Raw genomic sequence first — 27839 nt, 5'->3', positions numbered from 1 at the left:
GTCCCTCACACGTTTATTAAGGAATTGATAAATTATTGATTCATACCAGCATAAAAAAATATTTTGAAACTTGGACATCCCTGATCAAGACCATAGATCAAACCCAAGATATATCTTAATCTAACCATCAAAATAATAATCCTGTTTATTACTCTATGATCTAACCCTACAAACCTACATATCAAACTGATGTCACGTCGTACCTAAAAAATGCCAATACGTTACATCCACCGGCAGTTCTTGGAAGCGACGCCCAAGAAGCCAGAGGAAGTCAGATTGATCTGGAACTTCGTTCACATCCTGCTCCTCTCCCTCACCGCCTTCAGTGGATGGGTGGCAGCCTATTCCTTCGGTCTCTACCTCGGGAATTTCAAATTCCAGTGCATCCTCTTCGCCAAGCTGATGGTGGTCACAGAACATAGTGTCAAAAAGCACAACCTGACCATATTTTCCAACGCATCGCTATGGGATGCTGTATTGCCGAGGAGTGCAGGGCATGAAATCGATATAAAGAGGTCCAGATGGGGCGAACCCAGACTTTGCGATTTCGTGCAGTTTCTACACGTCGCATCTATGCTTAGCTCTTTGATCTGGATCGTATTTTTTTCGATTTCTGGCAGGGGTAGTACCGTGCTGCAGAGGCAGATTATTGGTAAACCTCACAGGTTGGTAGAAAAACTGTTTTATAGATACGACGAAGATTGGTGAATCATTATTTCTCTTTACATTAGAAAGGACCAGGAACCTGAATCTTGGAAAAATGTTAACAGGTTCATTTCAAATGATAGTATTGCTTTTGTAGACCTTTATGCCCTTATTAAAAAAAACTGATCAGAAAATTCCCGTCAACGCTGGTTCTAGTGTTCAAACTAGTCATAGCGATAAAAGTTATAAATGTAATATTACCATAAATTTTGAACCAAGGAATATATTTAGATAGTTTTTTTGGTACATTGTAGCAGGAGAATACTGATGTATTCGAAATTAATCTGTTTTCAGCGAATAACCAGAGTTGTAATATTGAGAATATTCCGTGGAAAATACCGTCCAATTTTTCAGCTTGACCGGGCAAGAATAGTAGCTCTACATGAAGAATCTTTGTCCAACCACCAGATTGCGCAACGTTTAAGTATTCCACGAATTTCAATGAGGCACATAGCCCTTTTTTTGAAAGTTTCCCAGTTGCCCAGAGACCGGTGCATGGTCGACCCAGAGTAACATCTGCAAGGGAAGACCGTTATATCGCAAAGGACCCCGCACGTTTAGTATGGGAAATGGCTTTCCGTGAATTTGGCTGAATTTTTGATATGTTGTAGTTCTTGATGAACTGATCAGAAAAGTCCCTAGCCACAAAGCTCAAAAATGGACAGTTTTCGAGATATGGAGCTTTGAAAATGGATTTTTTGCAATTTTCGGGGTTTTTGCTCATCAATCGGGGAGCTCTCATTTCTGGTTTTGATCGAATTTGGATGTTCGGCGGCCAGAACCCGACTGAGAAATGATCTTCCTTGGTTATATTAGGCACCGCCATCGATAATTTTTTATACACTGCTCCACATTGGCTATGAAATGAGACACAAAATCCAAGATCTTCCATACATCTTTTCATGCCACAAGATGACGCCAGAATAATTCACATGACCGAGAAACGACATATTGTGAGATTTTTTTAAGAGAGGCCATTATAACTGAATCCTCATATATCTGATGTCCAATAATATCAAATATGTTAGCCGAAATGTTCATAACCAGGCATCGCGAGCTGTAATGGGGGAAAATGGGAAAATCATAATCATATATCCTCAGGGATAACAATTGTGATCACTATTGATGTCATTTACATATGATATGTGATTTGTTCCTCACAAATCTCGATAATCTGACAATGGGGTGCCAAGACATTTTCCTCAGAATGTCTCGAAATTGATGATAGCGTCTCACAGACAAACGAATCCGTGAAAATGTCTGCAGTTTTGATACAATATAGTACTATCCTGGTAGAATATAGAAGTCCAAGTGTTGGAGGCAAACTATGAATGGAACTTCCGATATTAACCCACGAATTCTTGATAATAATTTTTTTTTTCTATGAACTTTTTGAACTTCACACATACGAATGAATACAATTTAATAATATGATCGTTGGCAAAATGAATGAGTAGATCAATCAAATACAATATAATAATGAGAGTAACAATCATAATAATAATACCAATAATGATAATAAATAAAAAACAATTTAAAATTATATAGGCAATAGCAAGAAATGTAATATAATTTTAAATTGTTTTTTGTTTATTATCATTATTGGTATTATTATTATGATTGTTACTCTCATTATTATATTGTATTTGGAGAAATCCCACTTACCCGGCGTCGCGGCTCAATAGATCACTGAGAGTTGCAACAGGAGTTCTAATTTCGAACCAGACTGTAAGACGACGACTACATGTTCGTGGTTTGAGAGCACGTAGGAGGGTACAACATCCCCGTTTGAATAGGGAACACCGGGTTCATCGACGGCAATGGGCTGAGGAGCACCGCAATTGGACACTTGAAGATTGGAGCCGATGTTTATTTACGGATGAGTCTAGATTTCGTTTGGTCAACTCCGATGGACGTATTCTTGCTTGGAGGGAAAGAGGTCAAAGGTATGCAGAACAGTTTATGGTATCCACAACAGCTTTTGGCGGAGGTTCTATATGTGTATGGGGAGGCATTTGTTTGAACCAACGCACAGAGTTGGTTTTTCTGCAGAACACCACCATGACCAGCCAGAGATATCACGATATGATTATTGAACCCATAATTGTTCCGTTTGCGGCTTCCGTGGGCGAGAATTTCATTTTAATTGACGATAATGCCCGTCCACACCGTAGTCGTCTGGTTAATGAAGCGCTAGAAACTCATGCTATTGATAGGATGGACTGGCCAGCTCGCTCTCCAGACATGAATTGCATCGAACATGTCTGATCTGAGATGTCTAGACAATTGTCAACCTTAGAACAACCGATCAATAACCTGGAGGACCTTTCTAACGCTTTACGCGATATTTGGACGAATTTGCCCCAAAATTTTATAAATCGTTTGATCGAAAGTATGCCTCGTAGGGTAGAATGCTTGAGACGAGCTCGTGGGGGACCAACTAGGTACTAGCTTAACCGAAACTTCAGCCTTCTTGTGGTTTCATCATAAATTTTTTATGTTATTCAAACACAGAATTTTGAGTGTTCCTAATGAAGTCTTTTTTTCTCTCCAACTTTCCATTTTTTCATTCTTTTCTCAAGTGAACCATATTATCAACTGAAAATACTCTGATATCTGACTAAATTCATAATCTTGGAGCGAATATTTCAAAAATAAATTTAGAACAAGAAAGTGATCCCTATCAATTGTTGAGCAGTGTATTTAATCTGCATGCATGGTGATTTATTAATCACAGTTCATATATACCTATATACAATTATGTGGTCTCCAATGGTGCAAATGACACATGAATGAGCGAGCGCTCAAAAGCTTCTAATTCAACGTCAGTGCTTTTCTCATTTTTTATAAACATGAATTTTAAGTCTTCCTTAAAATAAATGTTATTCGAATCGATGTATGTAAAACACTCTTCATTCCCTAGGTTGGTCTTTCCATTTCTAACCTGGAGCATAGTGTCCGCCCTAGCGATTTTCGTCACCAACTCAACCTTAACAGGTGGACTCATCAACTTCTGCAGCATCATCGAACACTCCAACGGCAACAAGGAGGTTGAGATATGTTTCGGCACCTTCATAGAGTCCTACAGGATATTTTTCGGAAGCCAACAGGGTTCCAAATTGTTCGGCCTCTTTCTTATAACGAAATTTGCCGGATATATAGGGTTCATAGTCTGGATCTGCAACGCTTTCTGGTCCTGTCTTCGAGTCTACTTAATCATCGATTTTAAATTCTACATGGTGACTGTTTGGAAATATGCACCTGATCGTGATGATCGTGAAGATAGTAGGTTTAGACGCAAGAAGAGTGTTACTTTTTACGAAAAAGAGAAGGAATAAAGATATCTCTATATGATGTGGCTATTTGACTGCATTGAGCCCTAGACGTCTATCATCATTATTCTTTTTTATTGGACATTTTAATGGTGATTGGAAGTAAAATACGACATAGTAGCCTTAACCTTTATCATATAATATATGTCCTGTATATATCAATATGAATAAATTTTCACTTCACTTTTGATTTCTTTAGCCAAACACAGAAAAATCTGGTTCAGTGCAATTAGTTGTTCGGAGTAACACTTGTATATTGCAAAGAGCAAAGGTATCGGTTGAAGAGTAACTTCCTTCAAAATTATAAAAAGATGGTGGTTTAGTATTTTGGTCGAAGCTGTAAACCACCCTGAAAAATTGAGCTTTGGTCACTGACAAGAGGATGATGTCTTCTAGCTTCCAAAACGTTTGGACTCCTGTTCAACTTTTTTGTCAATCACTATATAGATTGGCTGACATAAAACAAAGTACAGCCACAAATTTATGAGATTTTAAAGAAAACTCCAGCACAGTTTGGTTGAGGAACTCTTCTCATTGCAAATTTGTGGATGTAAGATCGTAATCATCACATTGAGCGGAGTGGCAACCCTGGCAAGAACCTCAATTGCAATGAGGGTCTAGTGGCACATACATTTGAGAGTTTCACAAATTCTATTTATGAATATGCAAAAATATTTCTGTTTAGCGTTAGTTTCGATGTTGAAAATTCTTCGGAAATGATGAGTAAAGAGCATTGAGTTGGGTTAAATTGAAAATTATATTCACGCTCCATAAAGGATCAACAATTATAGTAAACGAAAATGACCAGTGCGTTGTTGGGATCTCTGAGGTTGTTTGATCCAAAAATTTTCGATTTTGCTGTATTTGCAGAAAGATAGGATCAAGTCTTCGAGGCAAACAACATCACAGAGGAAGAATTGAAAAGGGCTATTCTCTAGAATACTTTGAATGAAGAATGATATGTGCTTCTGAAGAAGAAGTTTTGCAGAATTGAATGAAGTATTACTTTTACATTCTTCTGTGGTAAAATCAGTTTTTGCCGAACGTCTGAAGTTCTATAATGGCCAGAAAAGAAAGTAATGAAAAGGTTGCCGATTGGGCAGCTGGGTTTAAAAGTTTGGTGGTTAACTGCAAGTTCAGTACGGCAATGTTAGATGCAATCATGAGAAACATTTTCGTGATTGAAAGAGAGAAATTAAAATAAAGGATAAGTTATTCGGAGAAGATGCCAGTAAAGACAATGTCTAAGGTGAAAAGTATTGCTTCAGTGAAAGAGCCAGCACTGACCTACAACATCGACTTGAGTGGTGGAAGTTGAAGAATAGTTTAGCAGAGTCAGTAGTTAAAATAATGAAAAGGGCTATATTTAAAGCAAACAGTGATGGTATTAGAGATATAGATCTTATTTTGGATACTCATCTATTGCATTATTTTAACACTGAATACACCACCACAGGAATAACAGCGGCACAGTTACTTTGTGGTCGAAATTTGATTTATTGTTGCCATCAACTGGGGATGTTGTGAAAGAGAAAAAAAGTTTGTATGGGAAGGGAAACTATTTTTTCTCGGGGGTGAGGAGGAGTGGGTCAAAGATTAAAAATGGTGTGAGGGAAAAATTCATCAAGTACTTGGTGGAAGAACCTATATTCTAGTAGATGGTGGTATTACATAGAAAAGACATACCAAAAAAATGTTTCTAGGCAGAATTTCACACAAAATGTGACACCGCGAACATCATTGATAAAATCTCCGATGGAAGCTTCATAGCAGACTTTGCTTGATTTGCCAAGTTGCCACTCTTGCAAACCTTTTTTTTTAATGGAGGGAAATCCACCTTATGGACACCCAACAGTGTAGCGGTAGTGTGAGGCTCTCGTGAAGGGCACACTTACTAAAAACCTCCATTACTCCTCCGCCGAACCCGTAGAGAAAGGTTCCAAGGACCCCAACCTTCCTCTTACACGTTCAGCTTCAGTGCGGCCGGTCCACTAAGGATTTGGTATTCTACGGTAGAATGTCAGGATTTGTGGTTCACTGTCCTGCTCTAATGGTGTCGCTTGGAAGGGTGGAGATTAGAGGATCTTCTCAGGAGTTGGCAGGAATGTTGTGTTTGGGGAACATGATATTTTTGAGGTATGGGGAATGTAGCAGGCTGGGGTTTGCTACGCCACATATATTTTCTGGTCAGTATTAGTTTCACTGTCTACTTCCAGCAGGCAGTTACTACAAGCCCTTCCACCACGACAAAAGGTGCTGCCCTCGAAAGAGACACTTTATGCCTGGATGTTGCAGGCTTCACGTCAATGAAAACACGTACGTCGCCAACTTCCACCTGGTTTACAATCGTCGGACCCAGTGCTGCCAACCCACTGAGCTCGAATAAAGGTAGATAGAGGTTCGGAATTTAGGTAGATGTGGCCAAATTTAGGTAGATTATTTCTTCCTTTTTTTTAGGAGTTTTGAAAGAACTGAGTCCATAGAATTATACTTTATTAATGATAAATATTGATGAATTAATAAAAAAATATAAGAATTTACATAATAAAAAAAATTTGAAAAACAAAGAAATATATTTATGTAATAATTTAAAATTTAAATTTAAATATATATAAAATAATGATAATTTTTCCCAATCACTCTTATAGGTCTGGTAATACTTTATTTTCTTCGGTAATGGACCACGACATGTTCCTTCGCCTCCACTATCACTGGCACTCATATTTTCGATAAATTCAGCAAAAAACTTACCTATACAAAACGACACCTTTTCTGTTTCGTCAAAATCGCAATATCCCGATTCAGCAATTCTACTAAAACAGCCTGCTTTGAAGAAAGTTGTTCTCTTTACTATTCGAACACGAAAGAATAAATAGTCTTTCAAATATTTCATTTCAACAGATGTGGATAATTCGCAAGAAAACGCTTGTTGTCCAAAAACTTTTATTATTTTAACACCCAAAAGGGTCTTTTATTGCTTCCCGACAGCAGCCTTCGATGAATTCGGAGGGTCTCATCTCATTCCTTTCGACGATCTTATTTTATTCTGTTTTTTTTAAGCGTAAGGATCGATTCAATTAATCTGCATAATCAGCAATACGAACCTATCTATTTTTCCTACGTACATGCAACCATATTTACTACCGCTATTTTTCTATCAAGCAAGTGCGTATTGAGGCGCAGCCATCGTTATTTATCAGTTCATTACCCATTTCGGTCCTTTCTTTGCATCTGTATGTTTCTGAAACTCCGCCGCTGATCTCCGGAGATCTTCGTATCCAATGGCGTGCGTAAAAATTAAGATGTGAAAGCGTTAATAAGGAATAAATTTTTTTCATAGTCACGTTACTGGTAAATCGGTTTGTCGTTGATCTAAAACCGTAAAGTTCGCGCGGAGCTGAATTAAGGTAGATCGAGCTCAAAAAAGGTAGATAGGTAGATTAGTTCAAATTAAGGTAGATCTACCTAAATTTAGGTTGGCAGCCCTGGTCGGACCGCAACGACTCGACCGGTGGTCATGCGGCAGCCGCATTACGGTGTGCAGAGCATTTTCGTCCACATTCTCTATTATGGTCTGCTGGACGAACTGCCGCAGTGCTTCCAGCCACATAGTGCGTAGGATCCCTAAGCCACACATGTTTTCAAGCCTACAGCCCGCTTCGACTCCGTTTAGTCCGTTTCTACGTCATCACGTTTACAATCCCGCATCAGCCTGTCGATATCCATCTCGTGAATCACAATCACAGATGCAAAAACCATAGTCCTCGGAAAATGAAAAATATCCTCGCTAGCCGCCATGTCCCGGCTCATCGATATGCAACATCGGCCTACCTAACCATTGTTTATGACGTTCATTTGACGTTTGCTGCGATTGCTTCGCCATACTTTACGCTGGGTCGAACTCATAAGAAACGTCCCGACCCGGGGAATATTTAGCATTCAAGACAGATTTAATTACGGCGCGGAAAAAGAAGTGCGGATTTACATATATAATTGTTGAAAAGACGCAGAGGATGGACGTACCGCCACCCAAGTGGTCGACAATGCGAAATGTCGTGATTTACCGTCATTTTAAATGCTGGAAACAACAGCGATGAGTTGAGCAAATTGAAAACTGATGAATGTGGACTTAACTTCAGACTGGGCAGTTTATAACATAAATGGCAATGGCATAGATACCTAGCTAATTTAAAAATACTGAGAAAGTTCAGTACTCATTCGAATTATTCGACTATTCTAACTCGAATTTTTGTTATTATAAAAATTAGAATACTTCACTAATCGAATGAATATTCGACTATTCCAGTGTATGATCATTCATTTCTTCTCATATTTATAGTTTACTATAGAATTTTCAAATGTTCGAATAATTGGAAAATGAATACTAAGAGTTATCGAGGAAGAACTTCAAATGAGGAAAAACTGCAATTCCTTACTGTGGTAGTAGCCTGTGACTTCCGGAAAACACAGAAAGAAACTTAAATTGGATAACTAAATTTTACATTTCATGAATTATAATTAATTAACGTTGGGATTGTTGAGAAATCCATAAACCAATACAATTTTCAATCACGAATAATTCATTACAATTCTTGAAATGTCAAATTTAGTCACAGACTACTCCACACACTAGGGAATTGCGTTTTTTCCTCATTTGAAGTTCTTTCTCGATAACTCTTAAAGTATTCATTTTTTTTCTTAGGTATATGGTTTGCTTAAGTAACCCCCACCATTTTTTTTACATAGAATCGACTGAAATAATAAAAAAATATAGGTTTTTTGAGTTGTCGAAGTTCGTGATCTTATAAACACCCTGTACATTGTTGGTCCAAACCGCAATCAATCTTATAATACTACGTATTTGTAGAATCGAAAAAGACAAAAATTTTTTTGGAAAAAGCTTTTTCTGCCGAAATATCTATCCATAAAAATGTGAGTTCTCATCGCCACCATTTTTTTCATGAGAATCCCATTAACTCATGAACCGTTGAGTTTTTACCGAAGGTATGGCATATTGCTGAAATTGCCATCAAGAAAGCAATCTAATGATGCATTAATATACTGGGTGTGCCTTTTGAAATAAGGAAATAATAGTATGTATCCGGTATAACCAGAAGTTCAAGAGATCTGAAAATATTTTGGATATGCCCAATATGCAAATTTTCAGCTCAAAATTATGATTATTTTTCCATAAACATCTAATAGGCCATTCCGGTGAATCACCCCGTATTTGAGAATTTATGATTTATGGAATGTGGATAGATTTTGTGAAAAAATCGATGTATTCGACCTGACTATTAGAGATATGTCAAAACTGCATATTTGAACAAGTTGAAAATTTGCATTTTAATGTAAAAGAACAATTTAAAACTTCGTGCAAAATTTTAATTGATCGCATATCCAGAACCATATAAAATAGAAGATAATTATTTTAATAAATTACACAATATTTTCATGACCACAAAACTGACGGAGTTAAGATTTTCGATGTTGTTGATATACTAATAATTTTTTTTTATGTGAACATATAATTTCAGCAACATTCAACTCAATAAACGTCAATTTGGAATGCACAACCTAAATAATCTTTGTTATCATACGGTTCAAGTTCTAACAAAAAATCAAAAAATGTTTCTTGAATTCTCTCAAATGTTGGCTTAGTTTAGCAGACCTGGGTTATTTATTGAAGAATTTTATACAACCGTAACATGCTCCCTTTTCTGTCAGTGTTTAATAACAGTTTCAACTTTCTCGTAAAAATTCAAACTGCTCTCATCACTAAAACCGGAGAGAATTCAAGTAGAATATTGTATAAGAAACCAATATTTCTGACACAACTGGTCCGATTAAGAGTTACAATTTCAACCTTCGTGCTAGATTTTTTGTTGATAGCGTAATGAAAACCATAAAAAATTGAAACACAATACCGAAAAAATAGTTCGGCGATTTAGCAAGGAAATATCAAATGTCAGTTTCAAACTATATGCAAAATTTCGTGTTGGTCGTATCATCAGAATCACAGAAAATTCGAGCAAAATATCGAAAACAAAGAGAAAAGCACCGTCTTCCAATCAAGAGCTTTTGGTCCTCGTTCCTACATGCGCCCCTAGAGACCATAAATTTATAACTGCATTTCTCATTTTTTCCAGCGAATTTCGGTATCGACTGTTGAAAGCATTAACCGTTGCAAAGGTTTATTATTGGCAATAATAAACCAAAGTAATGTGAAAAATTCACAATGTTTTACTCACACAAATCGTTCCAACCAAATAAGAGTTTATTATGCACATAAACATTAATTGCGTCAATATTTCTCTCGACAACTTACGTTTCCTCATGAGAAACATTGTAAATACTAAAATGTTGATTCGATATTCCAAGATGCCCATACAACTTAACTAAGCAAGACCCGTATTTCATATACAGTGTATCCAATTCCAAGAAATTCTTAATGAGACGTGGTACCTAATGAGATACTCGGTACAATATATGACAGAAGTCGGAATCTGTTCATCTACCCCTATACATAATCACCAACGGAAAACTAACTCCTGATGACATATTTATCTGGAGAACGATTAAAACTCACACAGATTTCCATAATTACGATTAACCTCATCCGAACGAGATCAGAGCAGAACCATCCCTTTCCGATAAATAAGTCAGTCATCTTTGCTCGACTAACGACCGAAGATCGATTATTGAAATGTTTTCCAATCTCCGATTTCCCCAACGAACAAGATACCTCATTAGAGTTGTAAATTATTGCACTACAAAGTGAGTTATTTCAATGCCACTTAATTTGTATGTTTTTGCTGTACGTTCTGCTCATCGACGTTCATTCAGTCCATGCGATAATTTCTTGGACGACTTCCCGTACAAATCAGAGTGTAAACGCCGGTCTCAAAGAAACCATGACTCAATCTCGCGTAATAGGCTATTCAACACTATTAAAAAAAGTACGCTCTTTCATTCATGAGTCAAATGCACCCTTGTAACAGGTCAATTAAAAAGTCCCCGGTCTACCATAGTAAAACACATTTTTTCGTCAAAATTCGATTTTATTATTCAACATAGTTGCCTTCGAGGGCGATACAGCGATTATAGCGATCTTCCAACTTTCCGATACCATTTTTGTAGTACGATTTGACTTTCGCTTCAAAATAGGCCTCAGTTTCGGCGATTACTTCTTCATTGGAGCTAAATTTCTTTCCAGAGAGCATTCTTTTGAAGTTTGAGAATAGAAAAAAGTCGCTGGGGGTCAGATCTGGCGAATACGGTGGATTCAGAAGCAATTCGAAGCCCAATTCATGTAATTTTGCCATTGTTTTCATTGTTTTGTGAGACGGCGCATTGTCTTGATGAAACAACACCTTTTTTTTCTTCAAATGGGGCTTTTTTTATCGATTTCATCCTTTGAACGATCCAATAACGTTATAAAATAATCGGTGTTGATGGTCTGGCCCTTTTGGAGGTAATCATGAATATTATACCTTCCGCATGCCAGAATAGTGATGCCATAACCTTGCCAGCTGGCTGTTGTTTTTCCTCGCTAGGAATTCGGTTCATCATGTGCATTACACTCAGCTGACTGTCGATTGGACTCTGGAGTGAAATGATGGAGCCATGTTTCATCCATTGTCACATATCGACGCAAAAATTCAGGTTTATTGCACTTAAACAGCTTCAAACACTGCTCAAAATCATTAAGACGTTGTTGCTTTTGATCGATTGTGAGTTCGCGCGGCTCCCATTTTGCACTCAGCTTTTTCGTGTACAAATATTCGTGAATGATATGATTTACACGTTCAGATGATATATTCACAATGTCTGATATCTCGATCAACTTCACTTTACGGTCATTCAAAATTATTTTGTGAACTTTTTTGATTTTTTCGTCGGTGACAGCCTCTTTTGGGCGTCCACTGCGTTCGCCGTCTTCGGTGTTCATTTCGCTACGTTTAAACTTAGAATACCAATCAATGATGGTTGATTTTCCTGGTGCAGACCCCGGAAACTCTTCATCAAGCCAAGATTTTGTTTCAACTGTATTTTTTCCATTCAAAAAGCAAAATTTTATCAACACACAAATTTTTTTCCTTCGTTTTTCAAATAACGACAGTAGCTACACTCACAACGAAATATCTCACAAACTAATGGTCGGAGTGCTGTCAAATTTTGAAACGTATCAGACCGGGGACTTTTCAATTGGCCTAATAAAAAGCATCACTACATATATTGGTGAATGTGGTATTTATGCTTGCAATAGACGGATGAATGAAAAGCTCCTCACTCCGCGTCTATGCTATTCTCACATTTTTTATTCTCCTTGAAATTGCTGATTAAGTAGCAGGAAATGAAGCAAGAGGCTTGAAAATTTTTTCTTTATGTATATTAATTGAGTCTGTTAGAGGGTTTTATTGCAATTTCAATACTGCTTTGACATGTTTCGATATGTTTCTTCAAACCATTCAACGCTTGCATTTATCAAAGTTTAATACGTAAACATCAAACCTTGATATTTAGGTAATTCTCATACTAAGTATAGATGAAGAGAGATGTTATCGGACACCTGAAAAAAAAAACGTGAATAGGGCAGCTGAATAAACCCCTTTTCGTTTCATAAACCACAGCCTATTATCCTGATGAGCCGACTGCAAGTCAGACAACATTAAAAGGCCATTTTCAAATTACCCAGCACGTGACTCGTGTTAACCCCCGTTTAAGGGTGCAAAACACGCCGCCCTTTCCCCTCAAAACGTGCGATAATTTTCTAATGACCAGGGGGAAATGACTTGTGCCTCTCCGTCAACAGAACGAGGGGATGAGAGTCATTTTCACGTCACGAATACTTTGTCGAAATAATTGAATTAGGGATAGATTTAATCAGATGTGAATTCAATTTTGTTGAACGATTTAGGAAATTGAAACTCACTAAAAGTTTATAATTTATATACCTTCTTCTGTGAACTTTGAAAATCTCAAGGGGAGCTAAAATATTTCGAGATAGTGTCTCAAATCCGCTTTTCTTCTCTGCTGTCTAGAGTTTTTCTCGGAAATGTATGAGCTATTATGGAAGTTTTAGAAAAAATCATTTACTGTGCCACATCAATTCCCTATGGGAGAATACAATGTATGGTTTTTCAAGTGTGACATGTTTGGGAAATGTGATATCAATCAGGAAATTAAGAGCATACTTATAAGTAAAGAACAAAAACTTGATATAAAACTATGTATATGAAAAATGCTATGAAAACTTCAATCGATAAAACTATTGAAATGATATAAGTACTTTTTATACGATAAACATCCGCTAGAAAGCAACACTCTGGACAAGCCAAATACTTTGTGCAGTTATATGTCATGCTTCACACACGTATCTATCATACACTATTTTTTTTTTGCTCGACTCGACTTGTTGACTACGCCGAAAGATTCACGAAGAATTGTTTTCAAATGCTATTGTTCAATGAACTATTAATATTGCGAAAAGAAATAATTTTGTTTATAATATTCAATGCTAACAGGGTGAGTCTTTGACTTGTACAGGGTGGGCAAATAAGCGAGGTAAGCGGCTATATCTCAGGATCCACTCATCGTAGAGACTTGCGGTGAAAAATTTTACCACTAAAGAGAACACACTGGAAATTGTTTTGAAGTTCATACCTCTACCGCTAGGGGGCGTAATAGCTACCGTCGAGTAGAAAAATGAATTTTACTCGAAAATGTTTCATATAAAGTTGAAGAAAAAATATCATTACTGCAATCCTTGGAAAATTCTCTATCTTTTTTAATTATCACTTTCGATTTTACGACATCAAATGAGGGTAGGTGAAAGGGAGAAATCCGACTGATTGAAACGCCTGTAACTTCAGTTTGGCTCAACATTTTTGAGCAAATTAGATCTCGTCTGAAAGAAAATATCTTGTTGATTGAGGACAAAATATACTCATGATAAATTTGTTTTTGCTGCTTTCGATAGGGGGCGCTAAGTCAGAAGTTCATTGTTTTGTTCATTTTACTCCGAAATTTCAAATGTAATGATAAGATTTTCTTAACAGAAACAGAAATTCCATCTAATTTGCATGAAAAAACCTGAAGGCCGCAAAGCGATAATTTCAGGCGTTCTGAAGTTATGGCCGAAAGAAGATATTCTTCAACTGATGCACTGCGAAAAACCAAATTGTGTCTTTAGGTGCTGACAGAAACAGAAATCCCATCAAATTTGTATGAACAAACCAAAAGGTCGCAAAGCGATAGCTTCAGGCGTTCTGGAGTTATGGCCGAAAGAAGACACAATTTAGTTTTTCAGTGCATCAGATGAAGAATATCACAATTTGTTTTTTCGCAGTGCATCAGTTGAAGAATATCTTCTTTCGGCCATAACTTCAGAACGCCTGAAATTATCGCTTTGTGACCTTCAGGTTTTTTCATGCAAATTTGAAGAAATTTTTGTTTCTGTTAAGAAAATCCTATCATTACATTTGAAATTTCGGATTAAAATGAACAAAACAATGAATTTATGACTTAGCGCCCCCTATCGAAAGCAGCAAAAACAAATTCATCATAAGTATATTTCGTCCTCAATCAACAAGATATTATCTTTCAGACGAGATCTAATTTGCTCAAAATGTTGAGCCAAACTGAAGTTACAGGCGTTTCAATCAGTCAGATTTCTCCCTTTCACCTACCCTTATTTGATGTCGTAAAATCGAAAATGACAATTTGAAAACATAGAGAATTTTCCAAGGATTACAGTGATGATATTTTTTCTTCAACTTCATATGAAACATTTTCGAGGAAAATTCATTTTTTTACTCGACGGTAGCTATTACGCCCCCTAGCGGTAGAGGTATGAACTTCAAAACAATTTCTAGTGTGTTCTCTTGTTCACTTTAGTGGGAAAATTTTTCACCGCAAGTCTTTACGATGAGTGGATCCTGAGATATAGCCGCTTACCTCGCTTATTTGCCCCCCCTGTACATATATTTCAACCGATGATTCCTGAGGTCAAAAGAAACACTTTTTTCCTTTACTATTTTTGCAGGTTCGACCTCGTTAAAAAGATACAGCTATTATAAATCGATGTAAAAATGTAATTTTCGGACTAAAGACTGCTGCTATCGAACATTACTGTATTTTTCTTAAGGCATTCAAGCTCACATGTGATTGACATACTTTCAAAAGGGCCATAATTATTTTAATATGAAAAAAAATTCAATGAGTTTAAAGAAGCAGAATATTCAATTGTGGATATTTACATTGATTACTTCTAGTTTATTTTCAATGCCAAAATCCAGATGAATCAAGTAATAGAGTTGGCTATAATGTAGACATTAAAGAACAAGTTTTATTACAAATGGAGTCTAACGTATCCATTTTATGTTGAATATATAGCCATAACATTTCATTTCCATATATTCTTACATGGATGGCTTCAAAAATTTGGATGCACTTCAATATTTATATGAGATATTTGCAACAAATCAAATGCTTCATTTTATAAAAGAATTGCTTTCTATCAGAATGCACAATGATGCATTTTGTATCCACACAATTCATTGGGAAATTGTAATTCTCTTAAATTTCTCAAAAATATGTTGAAAGATGTTAAGTACAAAAGAAATCAGAAAGTAATCAATATAAAATTTTCAAACAATGGCAAACAGTGAAAACAGCCTAAATTTACAAATCCCAACCGATTTTGTTGTCATGTTTAGTGTCGAAGATGGACCATACGAATTTCAGCTTCTCTAGATATTGTATGCAAGCAATTGTGTAGTGTTCTAGTCGCCCAAAATTTTATCAACATCGGTGTCTTGACAAGTGATTTTGTGAAACGAATACGTAATTTCAGTATTCAAAGCACTGAAATATCACTTGATTATGACTTCAGTAATAAAATAGGCAATATTCGCGTCAACTCAGAATGTAAACGAATAGCCCAACGACAAGCTGGTAGTATTTTGAGAACTAGTTATTCATTTTACTAACTCAATCCCAACATTTTTTTATAATTTATCATAATCACTAAACACTAACAAAATTACTAGCTTTGAGGTGAATGAGTTAGCCAAATGAAGCGCTATCTCTTAGACAGTATCACTAGAGGCGTTGAAAACTTGCCGAGGACGCCACAACCAAATATCGCAGCTACCATAATAAGGTCGAACAAGGATCAATTAGCAGCAGAACGAGGATGTAACAACGTAATTAAACGTTCTCCAAAAAGGAACCCGTACAGAGCAGCCCCCATGCATCATCGGCATCTCATCACGTAGCCTCTGAATTAAATCAGCAATATTGAGGGGAAAACGGCAACGCTTCGGACCGCTCAGGAATGCCAATCTCACCGAAGACATATGGCCGAGCAACCAGTGTATATAAAGACTATAAAGCATACACGCATACGCCGATTGGGAATGATTTGAATACTAATAAAGTCGGTTAGCGCAGAGAGGAATTTCTGCCAATCTGCACGGCCTCGGATTGTGAGGAGACCTTTTTTTTTCGTCGAGAAATGCGAATGTATCTCGAGGTTGGAATTGTATCAATGAGGCGATACGAAGACAACAAGGAGGCGTAGGGACCTTGATCATCCACGTTTACGGTGTTCTTAGGTGATAACAGGTGTCTTATGCGTGTGGTTTGTGAGGATAAGGGATATACAGCATGTTCGTTATTACTTCGTAAAATCAAAGTGCACACATTGATGGTTGAAGTGAAAGCTTCGTATACAAAAGTATAAATGAAAATGAACTAAAAACTTTGCATTTAGTGATATTTTCGCCAAAAATAGGTATTTTTTCACTAGGCGCAAAGTAGTAGATTGACTGCCGCGACTGATAGTTCGAAGCCGAACGTAGCGAGTAAGATGTCTAAAAACCTGGTGTATGCACTGATTGATTTTGTTTTGCCAATTTTGATAATACTACTTAGTTGAGTTTCGTTAAGAGAACTGTAGGTAGCACTATTAACAAATTATGACATATTCTTGTTTTATTAGTATTTAAAATATTTGAATTTATTCTAGTAAACGTTTTGTGTTGATAGTTTTTGTAATAATTAGTGTTTATGTATTGTGTTAATGATTTTTGCCATTAATGATTTGTGGTTATATTCTTAATATTTCGATTCGTATTATTTTTGAGGGAAGGTATGAGAATTTGTAGGAGTGGAAGAAGCATTTGCTTATTTTCGAGTATGTGGAAAGAAAAACTAAATATTCCACATATTTCTAGAGTTGCATAAAAACAATTATCGGAAAGGGAAATGAGAAATTCAATTTGTGCATAAAAAATATCAGTAGAGGGTATTTAACATTTCTTTCTCCGAACATAATAAATTCTGCACGAAAAAGAAAAAATATATCATTAATATTTCGATTCGTATAAGGTAGCGCTATTAACAAATTATGACAGATTCTTGTTATTTCAAATATTTCAATTTATTCTAGTGGACTTTTTGTGTTGATAGTTTTTAGAATGATTAGTATTTAGGTGTTGTGTTAATTGTTTATAGTTTTTGCCATTAATAATGTATTGACATTCTCAATATTTCGATTCGTATTATTTTTGAGGGAAGGTATAAGAATTTGTAAATATGGAAGAAGCATTTGCTTATTTTGTGAGTATGTGGCAAAAAAAACTAAAAATTCCACAGATTTCCAGAGTTGCATTAAAACAATTATCGGAAAGTGAAATAGTTTAAGGCCGAGCGTAGCCAGAAAGATGTCTAAAAACCTGATTAGATAATGTTTTTCCAATTTTGAGAATATTAGTTATATTTCTTATAGTCAACTGTAGGTAGCGCTATTAACAAATTAGGACAGATTCTTGTTATTTCAAATATTTGAATTTATTCTAGTGAACGTTTTTTGTAATGAATAGTGTAATTGTAATAATGATATTGTGTTAATAGTTTTTGCCATTAATGATTTGTGTTTATATTCTTAATATTTCGATTCGTATTATTTTTGAGGGAAGGTATAAGAATTTGTAGAAGTGGAAGAAGCATTTGCTTGTTTTGTGAGTATGTGGCAAGAAAAACTGAAAATTTCCAGAGTTGCATAAAAACAATTATCTGGAAGTTTTGGAACGGTTTTCTCATTTCTCACCCAAAAGAATGAGCATTTCTTGAACAAGGGAACATAATGAAAAAATCTTTATTGTTATCATATTCTTTCTGTCATGAGTGAATTTTATATTTTCTTTCGCCACAAGAACATTCTGCGCATTTTGCAAAGTAGTAGATTGACTGCCGCGGCTGATAGTTCAAAGCCGAGCATAGCGAATTAGATGTCTAAAAACCTGGTGCAGTTTCTTGTTTTGTGAGTATGTGGCAAAATAAACTTAAAATTCCACAGATTTCCAGAGTTGCATAAAAACTATTATCGGAAGGGGAAATGAGAAATTCAATATGTTCACGAAAAATAATAGTAGAGGGTATTTAACATTTCCCCCTCAGAACATAATGAATTCTGCACAAAATAGAAAAAATATATCCGACATTTTTGACGAAGAATTAAATGGAAATTGCTTTCTGATGGAAATTTTTGAACGGTTATCTTATTTCTCATCCAAAAGTGTGGTAGGTTGTAATGAGCATCGAAACCAAGTTTCAAAGAATGCACTGAATACTTACTTGATATCTAGAATAAGTATTTCTTGTACAAGGGAACATAATGAAGACAACTTATGAAATGTTTTATTTCCATTGTGAATAATCATTTTGCTGCCTAGCCAGGAAAGTCCTTACTTTGATGCCTAAGCAGGAAAAGTAATATTTTGAGGATTGATATGGGTCTGCAAAATTAATGTTTACTGTCAACCGGAGAAAAACTACTTTTTCAATAAACCTGGCCTTATGGAGTCAATGGTGGCTTGAATATTGGCTGCTTCAACAGTTGCTGGTTCGTCGGCATAAGCCAATGATTTAAAATAACCCCATAAAAGTAATCGAGAGGCGTTAAGTCGCACGAGCGAGGTGTCCAGTTAACAGGAATTCTTCTGGAAATTAAGTTGTCACCAATTTGATTTGGAAATTAATTAATGTATCATAAGTTGAGCCATCTTGTTCGAACCAAACGTCGTCGATGATTAGCTGATTAATTTTTGGAAACAAACAATCAGAATGGCTGGATAGCGCTCGCCATTCACAGCCAGCGTATAAACCTAACCAAACAGTCAATTTTAATGGATGTAATTGTGATTTGCTAATTGCTGGAGCATTGTCTTTGCTCCATATACCGCAATTCTGCTTATTGACAAAGCCATTCAACCAAAAATGAGCTTCATCACTAAACACAATTCTTCTGTAGAAATGTTCATCCTCACCCAGTTCCAAATAAGCTCAATCAAAAAAAAATGTGACGTGAATGATAGTCATTTGGTTTTAATTCTGGTACGAGATGTATTTGGCCAAGCTCTCTACGTTAAATTTTCCACGAAGAACAAAGGCAAATAAATTGAAAACTGCGTCTTCTTTAACATTTCGCGCTACAGCAACAATATTCTCTGCAATACGCACATTTCTTTATCTTTGTGATGGTTTTGAATCGAGAAGAGTGAAATTAGTGCGAAAACGATCAATAACTGCACGAATTGCTTCATTTTCTTGAAGTAAAATTCCCCAATTTGGAAGCGTTCTTCCGGCGTTAGACGGTTTAGGATGAATACGCTCTATTAGTGTGACGTCACGCACCGTCATTTTTGGTTCTCCTGTCAGTGTTCGGAATCCAAACAAATAAATTGTCATTCAAATTAGTACGGTGTCGTTGAAGGAATTGGCTTATTTTCATAAATAAGAGTATTTGAGGAACGATTTCAGTATTAATTGATAGACAGAAGGAACGAGGTAAATACCAGTAAGTTTGAATCCTGTATCATTCCCCAGATTTTGTAAAAAGCTGTGTTTATTAGTTGAACTTCAAGTTCGAACTTACTGGCATTAATCTCGTGCCTTCTGTCTATCAATTAATAGTAAAATCGTTCCTCAAATAATCTTATTTATCAAAATGAGCCAATTTCTTCAACGACAAAGTACTAATTTGAATGACAATTTGTTTGTTTGGATTCCGAACACTGACAGGAGAACTAAAATGGTGGTGTGTGACGTCATCACTAATAGAGCGTATTGCCAAACCTTACTGAACAGAAACGTCAATACAGTTCGACATTCTCAACTGTCAAACCATAGACAACAACCATCGAAACTTCTCATGCATCTAAAAGAAACACCCCTTAAAATAATTATTTTTGTTGCATTGAACGAATTGTATTATGTAACACTCTGTCTGAAATACACTATTCCCATATTAAAAATTGTTTGAATAGAAGTTTATTCACTCTAACAAGTAAACAGTGAATGAATCAAATACAGGTGAGATCGACCATGCCAGGTATATTTACGATGTGCACGCCAATGAATTCAAAATTTCTTCATTGAAGAAGTCAAACCAAGATATCTTACGGTTGAGACGGATGAAAACGTCCTTCGGGCATAACGAGTATGTAATTTCTACCTTATTTCATCGTAAATATAAATCTCGATGGAAATTATAAGTCTCGCAATTCCTCTAATACGAACTGGCAAATATGTCGACTTGACATTTGAATGCTGAATAATGGAGGATATATTGAAAATTATTGAAATACATCCCACGTGAAGTCTTGAGTTATAAGTTGCTCTGTAGAAAAGATAGATAAGAAATATGAATTTACTGTACGCAAAGCTAGGTTTGCAATTCACTTCGGTCTATAACGGTTGTTCAACTTAACACTCAAAATTCATCTTATTTCATTTGAACGCTCTGTTTTCTAGAACAGTATATTCAATTCAAATGGTTCAGCAACTGAACCCCTTCAGTGGTCATCGTTGTCGTCGAGATTTTGCAGCTTTCTTTTTACCGGTATGTTCAGCAATGGAGCTTTTTTTCTTTAACGAATATTCTGGATGAAAGAGTATGTTTGTGTAGTTGATTCACTTTACTTTTCTCCTTTCATTATTCAATAGTAATAAAAAAATGGAGTAATTACCTTTTCAAACGATTATGTCAATAACCGAAATGAGATTTTATCTCACTTTGAAATATCAAAAAGAGCGAATCAAGAATTACCAGAACGGTAATTAGTTATGGAGCAATTTTGAACTATTAATTTTTTTTAATTAACCGGCCATAGTATTCAACAGGACTTTTCTACGTGCCATGAGCCAATGAACCATGAAGTTATCTGAAAACAAGGTCTATAACCACGAACAATTTAAGTTTGAAAATCGTCATTGTCATTAATTAGTGGTGACTGATAAGCCCCCACACATCTTTAGTAGAGCTTGGTGACTTTTCCTTTCGCTTTGTTGAATCCTTGTGTCCCATTTCTTCACTTTCTTATACATTTACTTTTTAGGTAAGCTTTAAAGCCCTCTCGAATGAGACTTTCCTCAGATCTTCTTTTTGTATAAGGACTGGAATTTCATTCCCTACGCCTCTACTTTGATTTATCCTATTTCCTACTGTTGTCTAATTGGGAGACTTTCCTTCCTACTAAATGTCACTTTTTTCTTCTATTTGGTTCTTTGAAATAGGTATTTCCTATCATCTGTCATTCTCATTTGGGTTTGTATAATCTTTCTCAATTCCTTATTTTCATGCTCTTTCAGCGTCTCTATTGTCTTCTTTCTTTGTTTGTTAACTATTTCCTCATTTGTTCTCCTATTTGTTGGTTACTTATGAGGCACCAACCGCTGTTCTGATTAATGTATTCAGCGTACTGCAACTGATCCTTATCATTGCTTTTCGTATTAGCACTATTTTTATTATCTTCAGCTTGTTTTCTAAGGAAAGTTTACTTTTAGGATTGAGCAACGGGTACAGTCTCCTGTGCAATTGCTTTGCATTCTTTCTGTTTTCTTCATCGTTTCATTCTTTCATCTAGAATCATTCCCAGATATTCTGCTTTTTTTTCCATTCTATCGTCTGATTTTCTATTTTGACGTTTCCTGCTATCTCTTTCTTGACTGTTGTTCCTCTGAAGTAGATTGCAACTGGTTTCGATGTATTCACTTCGAATCTCTATTTCTTGAAGTATTCCTTCAGTGTATCTCGGTCCTTCTGTAACTGCCTAGTAATTGTTTTCCGCATTCTACTGTGATAGTATACGGCAGTGTCATCTACAAACTGGGCTATCTTGCATCTATTCATTTTTGGTCTGACATGTATAAGTTGAACAGCAGCGGTCCTATCACCGATCCTTGGGTAACTCCAGCTTCAATTTCTCTGATCGTCGACCTGGTACTATAGATATTCGTTCTAAATTTTCTATTTGTCAGGTACGATTGTATTTATCTCGTGAGTTGGAAAATTCATGAACTTCATTTTGTATATCAGACCTTGAAGCCATATTTTATCAAATGCCTTTTATATAAATGAGACTTTGTCTCATTTGTTTGTGTGGCGCCATCCTGCGTATTAGCAAAATACCATCACATAGGATATAATAAATATATGCAAATGAATGAAGTTAGGAGCTTTAGTGCTATCGGTTTTCACTGGTTATCGCATTTCACTGCTCCGTTGAATACCACAAAACCATGAGCGCATGAATGAAAGAGCGCTCAAAATTTCACGACTTCACATGAGTGATTTTCTTATTTTTTTCATATTAGTATTATCTTTTGAGCGCTCTTGCATTCATGCGCAACTTACACCGTTGGAGGCTTCCGAAATTTGTGTGAGCTCTAATTTGATTCTGATAACGCGGTCAAAAATAAATTTCCCAAAAGCTTGAAATTGTTGTTCTATATGTATTTATTTGCAAAACCTCAACAAGCTTTTTTTTAATATTCTACCTGAGTTTTTAATGGTTCTGATGATGCGATCAAAGAGTTTCCTTTGGAGTTTCTGATTAGCTATGTGATCACCTTGAAATTCTGCATGGAGCTTGAAATTGATATTTCTTAAAAAGAGCTTCCATAAAAAAAACTAGTTTAACTAGTTGATTTTAGTTGGGATTGCATACATTAACAAAACAATCAAAAGCTCTTTTTTATCTCAATTGCATAGATAGGTATTACGATGCTGATTGCTATGATGAATTAGTTATACCTACATCACAGTAAATCTATTGTTTTAATAATGCCATCAAAATTCGCACTAAGTCGTCCATCAAGCAGGTACATGATAAATTCATTATTCAATCTACTTAAGTTACGAATCCATCATCCGTTTCACCAGTAAGTAGTTCTAAATTGATTCCGATGATTATTCTACAAACTAGAAATAAACGGAAAGCTCATTAGTGCCTACCAGGTCATGATAAAATATCGAACCATTGTTATCAATAAACCGACGTGGACGTTAATGAAGATATCCTTCGGGAGATATATGACCAGTCCCTTCTGGTGCAACGAACGCCAAAGGGGTTGAAAGTGTTGACTCTGTTAATTGCCGGAAACGATTCTTCAATTTCTCTAATCGATGCCTAATTAAGCAATTAATTGGGAACTGCTACCTGTCATATTCCATCAGGCTATTCGATTTCATGCTGAAATTTGTTTCAAGCCATTCGCTACGCATGTAATTTATATCCTTCACTGCAGAAAACATAAATCGAAACTTCTCTTTTTTTTTCTTCTCGTTTTTTCAATAAGATTCAACATTCAAAATAACTGAAATTTAAGTAAATAAAAGTTATTAAAAAATAACATCAATCGAAATAAAATTAAATTCCAAGCGAAGTACCCTGTAAAATATTTAATGTAACTCATCCAGATAATGAAAAATATTCGCCTACCAAATGCTGAACTAATTTCATCCAACGTTCAAATTATATTTCTGATTATTCCAACTAATGAAACAATTGAACTAGTACAAAATTTATCGAAACCTAAAAACGCAAAAGAAAATATTTTAGAAAACCTCAAATTCCACAAAACTATAAAAGAAAATTTCGACTATACTTCCATGAATTATACCAAAGGTATTTCTGAAAAATTGCTACATATCTTAACAAGAAATATAATTTATGATCTAACAACAAAAATAGTTTAACCTGTAACAACTGTAAAAAAAATATATAATATTAGATAAACAGGAAGATCTTTTCAGATATGAGTAATAAACAGTTTCTTTTACAGCAAAAATTATTTTACATACCAAAAAAAAGTCTCAACATTCCTAGAAGCTCTAGAAATAGACACTATAAAATTATTGAACAACCAAGTGCTTTCAAATACAATTTATAGCTGGAATTACTACAATCCATTGTTAATACCATGTGTCTAGCCCCATAGTTACCTGAATAAGTGTTAGTTTAATTTCAAAAATTTCAGTTATTATTATTATTATTAAAGGCAAAATCTTAATAAGCTACTCTGTAGTTGAAAAGTTGTTGTGTATAGGGATTCACGGCTTGGCTTGATATTCAAGCTATTTAGCTTGAACTTGACTTGATTTCAGGTCGAGTAGTAGTTTTTCAATCTCAAGTCAAGTTTATTTATCATGAACTTTTTGATACTATGAAGTTATTTCATTCGATGTGTTATATTCAACATATGAAAACTATTCACAATCTACTCTTTATCTAGAGAAAAAAATTGTTATATCTAATAAGTACCTAAGCACAATAATTATGTTAACATTTCATTGAGTGTTTCAACAGAATCTATAACATCGTTTTTGTACCATAGTTATCTCCATTTTGCTTCGATTACCAATCAGAATTGTTGAGGAATACTTAAAAATTATGTATTTCAATCACTAGTAATTCGAATTAAAAATTGGCAATTACGTTAACCATATAGCGAAATTTACGATTAAAGCTTTTATGACGAACAATCGTCGTAAATGGTGACCTCAGATGTGATGTTGAGAAACTCTTGAAACCTTAAGCAATCCAAATAAAGCACAAAAAATATTTGATATTCGATATACCTTAAGGTTGTCGGTTCTCGATATGAACAGATTGACATTCAAAAATATTTCAGATTGCATTTGTATGGCCATTCGACAATAAGAGAACGAAAAAATATTCTATGCTCCTAGTCTTTTAAGTTCGCCTGTCAAATATACGTCACATCAAAAATGACATTAAAATATGTCAACACTATTGAAATCAAAAGATGAGTTGAAATCCAAAACGTTTTTGGATGATGTGCCAGAACTTTCCCAGTCCAGATACATTTTGGCAAAGTATCGCATTCAGGTCGTAGAGCCCGAACAGCCAACAGTCACATGTGAAGACCTGATCGATGTTTGCGAAGAGGACCCTGAACATTACCACCCAGGTTCTAGAGCATTAGGTATTAAAGAGTAAGCCTCAACATATGTGTAAAATAACCAAGATAATTGGACATAGGATGATTAATTTTGTTTGTTTTTGTCTACTTCCACGACCATAGATTTCAAGAACATTTTTTCAGATTATTATCCTTATGATGGAACATTCAGACTGACTTGGGACACCTTCGTTCAGATTTTATACTGTATGTTTCTTCCCTGTCTATATTGTCAACAGAAGTACCTGATTTGTCTGGATAGATGCTATTCTTGTTGCTCCAGACAATTTCGAATAGCTGAAGAGAAATACACTTTTCGTAATTGCCTTTGTAACTGTTGCTTTATGGAATTTGAGTAGAATTCGTCTTGTAAATAATAAGTATAGAGTGATATGTTAGATTAAGCATAATACGTTCATGATTATTTGATATGCAAATTTTCGTTACATTTTAATTTTTTTATCTCACGTTTTTCTAACATTAACACCTACCTAAAAAATTGTTCCCTATTTCAAAATTTTAAAAAGTGTATCAATAAAAGTGAAAGGTAGACATATGTGAATTTCATGAAGAAATTACTGCGCTTATATTATAAGTTTCATATGTAATTTATATAACAAATAAAATGGACGTCATCGCTCAGCACTTTTTGAGCAAAATTTGGTGTTACCAAATAAGTGCGAAATATTGAGGAGATAAATCTCTATCGAAAATTGAAGGCTGTTCTTCATACAAAAAAAAAATCTCTCAGACCTTTTTTTGAAAAATTGCAATCTTCCAAAAAGAAGAAAATTGTTTTTTTATTTTTTCTCGGCATTGATGAAGAGTTAAAAGAATAGCAAACGGGTGAAACATGCTACCCCTAATGAAATTTTATCAGAAATTTTTAAGATAATATGGAGAAATATGTGTTGGAAATAACGATTCATTGCAAAAAACTTAACTTTTGTCTTGTGTAAGTTATAGCAATAATTTTCTGCTGTGAATGGATTTGAAATCTTGGAGGTGGCTATTACGTTTTTGTTTTTGAATAATCACAAAATGCTATTCCTTGAATTTTCCAAGAAAAAACTTTATAATAAAAGTATTTCCTATTTTTGGAAGCATTTCAAAGAGAGGTACAATATCTTCCATTCACATCAAAGACCCCCCTTTAATTTTGGACAAGGATTCATTCCCTGAAAATTTTCGAAATTTTTTGTGATTCTCTAACTCTCATAAGATCTAAACTCCTGAGAGATCTCAGAGAGATTTAAAACAGTATGTTTCTTCAAATACTGTTTTTTCATATTGCAGAGAAATCTAAATAATTCAGAAAATAATTGCTTTTTAGAACTTTGTCATCGAGAGTATATAATTTATTTCATTATTTTGAACATTATTTTTGTTTAAAATTTACCCACTATTACGTACATCGCGATTATACAACTCTGAAAACAATTTCTCAATTATTTCGTAAATAGCCTAACATTACATGTCTCTCCTGAAAGGCTTGTAGGACTCCAAATGACCAGGAAATAGCTAGTCCTCTTCACCTCTACCACTAATCACTACCCACACTCCGTATAATTAAAATACGTGGAACATCTCAATTTTTCTGACAACGCTCAAATTGGCCATAAAGTGGCATGCTAAAACTGGGGTCACAGAGTGGCTGAGCTACTCGTGATCTCAGAGCGAGGCGGTCATCGATGCGTGTCGGCTCTGTGCCCCCTGACCCTTGTTCTATGGCCGGTTTCCTCGATCCATAACTGTAGCTACCTAACCTAACTCGATCCTGCCCATATCCGACTTCAATATAATTTTAATTATACACGTACTCGAAAACATGTGAATTACCGTAACTTTATTATAGAATGCCGTTTTCCGCGGATCGTGGTTGACTGTCATTATATCGATACCGGTGAAGATAGTGCTGGTGTTTCGAGTAATGTATCATAGAATATCGAACATTGTCGATCATAGAGTAATAAACATAGAGGGAGTATACTTGTTGACAAATGTCAACAAATTGAAAACGGTGACGTATCGACATTTCGGTGCACTAATAGAGTAATAAACATAGATAGAGGGAGTATATGCAATTTTACATGTCCCCCATGGTTAGATTACGCTGTCGGATTGTGATATATTTTCAAATCTACAATTTAACTATATCGTTATGAATGTATATTATGTATATTGAATGAAATATATTTATTTGAGTGATTCCCTATTAAATAGGCAAATTTGAATATTTGAAATCGGATATTTTTGGTGTAAGCGTAGTTTCTCGACTCAACCATCGATATCGAGAAACTGGAAACGTGACTAAAAGACCAAGAAGTGGACGCCCAAGATCTGCCATTCATGCACAAGATCGGTTTCTGACTGTGTCTGCACGTAGGGAGCCTTTAGGTACTTGTCGAATCATGCAACAACGACTTTTGAACGCTTCTGGTGTTTTGGTTTCGATTGAAACAGCTAAGACAATCTACATTCACGAAGATTTTGAAATTGATTCCATTAACTTAAAATCATATGCAACTG

At 35.3% G+C, this 27839-nt stretch overlaps 2 protein-coding genes across 2 annotated transcripts in view; both read left to right on the top strand.

Moving 5' to 3' along the window:
- Positions 1-27839, top strand: part of LOC123673508 (dendritic arbor reduction protein 1-like) — a 475514-nt gene that overhangs the window by 389069 nt on the left and 58606 nt on the right. The window lies entirely within an intron of this gene.
- On the top strand, positions 145-4221 carry LOC123673509. Its single transcript, XM_045608029.1, has 2 exons — positions 145-665; positions 3629-4221. The coding sequence occupies exons 1-2, from the start codon at positions 211-213 to the stop codon at positions 4041-4043; spliced, it is 870 nt and encodes a 289-aa protein (XP_045463985.1). The 5' UTR covers positions 145-210; the 3' UTR covers positions 4044-4221.

The sequence above is a fragment of the Harmonia axyridis genome, chromosome 2 (assembly GCF_914767665.1).
Source record: "Harmonia axyridis chromosome 2, icHarAxyr1.1, whole genome shotgun sequence".
Taxonomy (NCBI): domain Eukaryota; kingdom Metazoa; phylum Arthropoda; class Insecta; order Coleoptera; family Coccinellidae; genus Harmonia; species Harmonia axyridis.
The sequence above is the reverse complement of the archived record's forward strand: the minus strand, read 5'-3'. Positions and strand labels throughout refer to the sequence as shown.

Bases quoted from the DNA above. Each gene is read 5' to 3' on its own strand.
- LOC123673509 (XM_045608029.1), top strand. From the start codon at position 211: ATGCCAATACGTTACATCCACCGGCAGTTCTTGGAAGCGACGCCCAAG. The intron at 666-3,628 runs GTTGGTAGAAAA...TTCATTCCCTAG, and splicing joins ATTATTGGTAAACCTCACAG to GTTGGTCTTTCCATTTCTAA.